The sequence below is a fragment of the Limulus polyphemus genome, unplaced genomic scaffold (genome assembly GCF_000517525.1).
Source record: "Limulus polyphemus unplaced genomic scaffold, Limulus_polyphemus-2.1.2 Scaffold1636, whole genome shotgun sequence".
NCBI lineage: Eukaryota > Metazoa > Arthropoda > Merostomata > Xiphosura > Limulidae > Limulus > Limulus polyphemus.
Window position 1 is genome coordinate 57,663 of NW_013667246.1, and position 5,901 is coordinate 63,563.

General features: G+C 33.1%; 1 protein-coding gene across 5 annotated transcripts in view; it reads right to left on the bottom strand.

Annotated features, from left to right (window-relative positions):
- Positions 1–5,901, bottom strand: part of LOC106464389 (nuclear protein MDM1-like) — a 67,139-nt gene that overhangs the window by 7,266 nt on the left and 53,972 nt on the right. For all 5 annotated transcript variants that reach the window (XM_022392076.1, XM_022392074.1, XM_022392073.1 and 2 more), the window contains 2 exons: positions 5,052–5,114; positions 3,831–4,151 (listed from right to left, as the gene is read on the bottom strand). In XM_022392076.1, the coding sequence (XP_022247784.1) occupies positions 3,831–4,151; positions 5,052–5,114 (384 nt within the window). The remainder of the gene's footprint in view (positions 1–3,830; positions 4,152–5,051; positions 5,115–5,901) is intronic.

Sequence of the window (5,901 nt, forward strand, 5' to 3'; positions counted from 1 at the left end):
CAGCAGGAAGGGCTGTTACCCAGAAAGGCTGTTGGAACTGGGGGGAGCAAGGACATCTAAGGAGCCAGTGTAGGAGGAATATTACCAACAAGTCAGCCTCAAGGAGACCAGTAGTGGTTGGTGTTGAGGGACACTAACCAACTCCCATCATGAAAGTCCCAACAGCTAGGTGTAAAATGACAAGCACACACAGTGTCTATGTGACAGGAAAGCTAGATGGCCAAAGGTGCAACTTTGTCATAGACTCTGCATCTCAGCAAACCCTTGTGAGCATCAAGGTGTTAGATCACGAAGGAGTACCAGAAGCCATACAGAAGTTTTGTCTGACCAAACATCAACTTTGCTGGAGTGTATCCAGTGGTTTCATGCTCTGCTGTCCCATAGGCCATCAATAGTGGAGTGAGTAAGACATCCCAGTCATCTTGGCAGTTATTACAAAACTTTGCCAATTCCTGTCCCAGTGTCCAGTTGTACTTTTCTACCATCCCATCAGACTGTGGGTGAAGTGCCGTTGTCCTGGTCTTTTGGATGCCAAACAACTTGCAGCATTCTTGGAACACAGTTGATTTAAAGTTACGGCCTTGATCTCACGTGGCCAACAATATTCTGTCCGGATACATTCAATTACTCATTACCTCCCTGTCGCTTCGTGGTCGGTCTTATATATACAAGACTACACTATATCTAGAAGGATCACGAGATTTAAGGAAAAGACGTGAATGTTCGTGAATGACGTGGCGTGATACTAGTCACGTGACCTCGATATCGTAACAATTCTTTAAACTTCCAATTAACTTTTAACACTCTTGTTATGAAAACTAAGTTTTCATTAAATATTCCATCACTAAATAAACTAAGTAATAACTATTAAGCTAAGCAGTCTTGTATATCCAACAATTGAACAAGACGATCACATTAATTCTGAGCTTGTTAAAAAAAAAAAATTTTAAAAGTAATAGTTATGACAAACTTCGTAACATAATCCAGTCTTCAGTTGGGCAATGTATATATATATATATATAGGCAACTGTTACGTCTCTGGTCGTTTGTTAATTTCCCGTAAAAATTCTTCCCGAGGAACTTCAGCGATACAAGTCCTTTCTTTAAATAAAACTAGTTTATTCTTTCTCAATACAACTTTGCAATACACAGAATTTCCACAGTCGTTTTAACTTAAACACACGCTATAATTCACAACGATTCATGTACTTTACTTATGGTCACTACCACTCACTTGACTCAGTTATCTGTCTCTATATGTCTCTTCAATCTGCTATTCATCTCCGTTTTATTTGCTGGGCTTTTATACTAAAATAGTTGCCAAGAAAAGTCATGATTCTTCTAGAAACTCATGACATGTTACCTGAGTCACGTGACTTCCGCTGTTGTAACACAACCAAGCAAGTGCAAGTCAAGTGAAGTTCAGTCAGAAAATGTGAAATTAGTTGGTGTGTGAGTGATTAGCCTTGATGAGTGATTTCTATAGTGTGTTTCACAGCTGTATTGTAACAACAGAGATAGAAAAAATAATTTGTCTAACTGGGTTCTAAGGTAATTGAACCTATCTGTGTGGACTTTGATGAAAAGGAGACAATTATTTGAAGTTCTGGATGCAACTGTGGTAACCCATGGGGTAATGTAAGTGAATTTATCACAGATTGTACAGTAAAAACCAGAGTAGAGAAAAATAATTCGTCGTGTCAATTGGATTCTAAAGTAATTGAATCAGACTGTGTGGACTTTTTATAAGAAAAGAGAATTATTTAGAGTGTTAGATAAAACTAGGATTTCCTATAGAGTAAATAATTTTTGTGCATATGTTTGAGTTGTTTTGAATATCTTATTCTAAAACAAGTGAATTGTGTGCTGTCCGTTTATTGTCCGAATTTATCGCCAACAAGTCACAGACATCTATTGTAGAAGAATCCAAGCCCATATACATAAAACCCTGACATCAATCTTGTTTCCATCTAGCAACAGTTCAGGATGAAGATTATTGCTTATATCTTCATTAGTAAAAATTGTAGGTAAAATAGAATTTAATAACCCATCCATCTCCTAATCATCAGATATTAGCATTCTTTCATCCCTCAGTGGCCCTATTCCTGTCCTAACAGTTTGCTTACATTTAATATATTTGAAGAAATCCTTACTATTTATTCTTACATTTTCAGTCAACCTTTTTTCATGTATTTTTTTGGACTTGCTAATCTCTTGTTTGACCAACTCTCTTGATCTTCTGTAATCTTCCAAATCTCTTCACTACAGTGAAGTTAATCTTCTTATATTTATAAATTTTTCTTTAATTTTATTCTTTGTGAGCCAGTCTGGTTTTTTTATTTGCAGCCCCCCATTTTTTGCTATAAGGAACATGTCTATTTTGAATATTTAGGAATCCATTTTTCTACATTCGATCAATATCTCCAACTAATTCAGTTGCAATTCACAGCTGATAATTCTTGTTTCATTCTATCAGTTTGCTCTTTTAAATTTGGAATTAAAATCCTATTATTCCTTATTTCCATATGCAGCAAAATTTGAAACCTAATTGCACCCAGATGTTTCTACAATCTATACCCTATCAATCATTTCTTTATTAGAAGTTAACAATAAATCTAAAATAGCACTATTCCTAGTAGGTTCCCTAACCAATTGTTAAAGAAAACCATCCCAAACAGTTTCTAAAAACCTGTCTCCTTCTTGATTTGACTTTAACATTTCCCAGTCTATGTGCCTGAAATTAAAATCTCCCATAATTATAATCTCATTAACAGTTAGATTCTTTATCTCACAGTGGAGTTTCTCATTAATTTCAATAGCTTCATCTGGTGGTCTGTAAAAAATTCCAACTAAAAACCTTCTTCCCTTATAACCACTAACAAAAACCTAAATAGATTCAATCTCATTGATATTAGCTTTGATATCCTCAACTTTAACAGACTATAATTCTCATTTTACATATAAGGCCACTAATCCCCCTCGTTTTAGAACTATCCTCATCAAACAACCTATAATAACCCTGTATTTCAAAGAAATTCCTGTCATCAAAACAGTCCATTCAGCCATGTTTCAGTAATTTTCATGATATAAAAATCATCTGTTCTGACCAGTAACCTAAAGTCATCCATTTTATTTCTTATACTTTTAGTATTATAATAATAACAATTTTTAGCCTACCATTAAAACTAACTGTATCTTATTCCCATGCTATACCCTTATCTATATCTTATTTTGAATGCTTTTATTAATACCTTGTACTTAACAATAACCTCTTCTTCCCTAAATCATTAGCTCCTATGTGCGCTACAAAGACTGTATCACTGCTAGTACCCTTTCATCACTTGCTCTGTCAGTGACACCCTCTATCATGTAACAATAACCTATATTTTTCAATCCCATTCCTTTCTGTCCTTTTTGTTATCCTTCCATCCTCAAGTTCATCATTTGCACAAGCTAAAGTCTGAAATCTCTTACTTCAATTTTCTTAAATACTTCCTCCAATATCATGAAGTTTAATAGGATAAGTATATGTAAATCAGAGTTCTATTATAATTATAATTATTAAATTTTCAGTTTATGCTAATAACTAAACAACTTGGTACATAAAGCATAACAGTGAGCTTTTTTTTTTTGAAGACCTAATTCTTCTACTGGGCAAGGATTTTCTAGCAGGTTGACTTAATTATTGAAATCTAATCTAACTTCCAACTTGGGTAAACTACAAGAGAGAGAGAAAAATATTCAAATGTAAATACTTAATGAAAATCTTTAAACTTCCTTAAGAAACATAGAAATTCCAATTACTAAAACAAATCATGCTCTTCACTTACTTTTGGATTCAAGATCTCCATTCACAGCTTGAAGAGAATTAGGACGAACTGCATCCTGTGGAGAAAATTTTTCAATCTTCTTATGTTCTGACTGTACTAGTTCTTTTGCTGCATCTTTTTCATCTCTATCCTTTTCTAATTGTTCTCCATTTGTCACTTCCATTTTTGTACTCTCTGTTGTTGTTGGTTTTGGCAATACCTTAGGTTCCTGTCCATTAACAATGGATGATGGTGGACGACGAGGCACTGGACGGGACTTAGCACCTGGAGGGGTTGTTACAGCAGATCCTTTTTCAGATGTTTCAAACCGAGGTACAGATGCTACCAATGAGGAAGTACATCTTAATTTCTCAAATAGTTTTCTGAAGTTTTTATTCTAGTTACTTGTAAAAGAAAATCCCAAATTACAAGTCACATATATACAAGCACACAGTGCTCCAATTACTATAATCCAATTCAGTGTATAAAGCTGTTCGTACAAAATCTATAGAAGCTTAGTAAAGTACAAAAAAAACATGAAACAAATTGTTAACTGACAGGTGAAACAATGTATATTTTAAGTTTGATAATTCTTCAAACATGCAATACAAATACATGTACAATAGTGTTGATGAGAACATGTATAAAAAAACATATGTTTTAATCATATGAAAATATCTTTAAAGAAAATTTTTTTAAACTTTAGACTAAAAAGAATCATTAATTTCAAACAATCATTAAAATCTTACATATATAAATAACATCTGAGCAGGTTCAAGTACTTTGTATTTTCGACTTGAATGTCATATTACACATTCTTGAAACAGACAGATCAGAGACCCTAAGGTAAATGAGAGTGGGCAAGATAGTGAGTTTTGGATTAAAAATAGTTCCTTCTCTACCTTACGAAAAATGCACAAATTGCAGAAAAAATTTAAAAAACTGCTTATATTTTCTCAAAAAGCATACATATGATTTATTCAAACTTTATGGATGCCCCCATATAGTATGATGAGAAAACTAAATTGCACAACTGGATTATGTTCTGTAAAAGAAACAAATTTTATGGAATCTTAACATTTGCCTGGAAACATGGTTTCATATATAAAATGTAATGTACTATTATATTTTCTTGCAGATTGTTTTGTTTTCAGTTAAGTATCAACAGTCAGCTTGATCCTAAAGGACATTTTGTTTCAGACATGAAAGTTTAAGTTAGGCTAACACATTTCTACAACTGACCTGGCCTAGAAAGTTTTGATGTATGTCCTTCTCTCATAACTTTAGGTTGTCGGCGAGGTGAAACTGGAAAGAAAAGAGAAATCACTGGATTATAAAACTAGCACCTGCTCATATCATAGGCCAGTTTAATCTGCCAACTCCATCATACCTATCACAGTTTAATCAATAACCTTTATATAATAATTGACTCTTAAATGTTGCTAATTTCTATAGACAATAAAATTTAGATCAATAACCTAAACAACTAGTATTGCTTTTATGTAAAATAAAGACATAAAATGAGACTGTCAGTAGATTTTAATATCATATTCACTTCTTTATTTACTGAGACTACATTTTACTTCATAATGACTATACAAGTCTAAAAATTTATGAACAAATTCTAAAAACTGGTTTACTTTATATATTTTACTACATATTTTTCTGAACCATTTTATGGTGGACAAGGTAGCAAAAAATTTGCATTAAGGCATGAACAACACTTTGCATTTCACCAATCACTGATTTGTAAAAAATGAGAAATTTATCATCTATTAATTAATTATAAGATAATACAACACAATATCATTGTAATAAACATGTCAACAATACAGTGACATGTTTAGCATCATTATGACATGTTGTACATAACTGGCTTTAACCATGCCTTAAAGACAAATGCACAGAAAAGAAATAAGCCTAGTGAAAAACCACAGTAAATGGAACAAACTGTCAGAGGTCTGATATCAGCAAAACTAGTTTCGATACATTTGTGTGTTCTCTTCAGTCTCACATTGTCTTCTGAAGTGGAATGGTGTGTTGAAAATTAGATCTCTGATGTCAGAATTCTGACCGTTTATTCCATTTACTG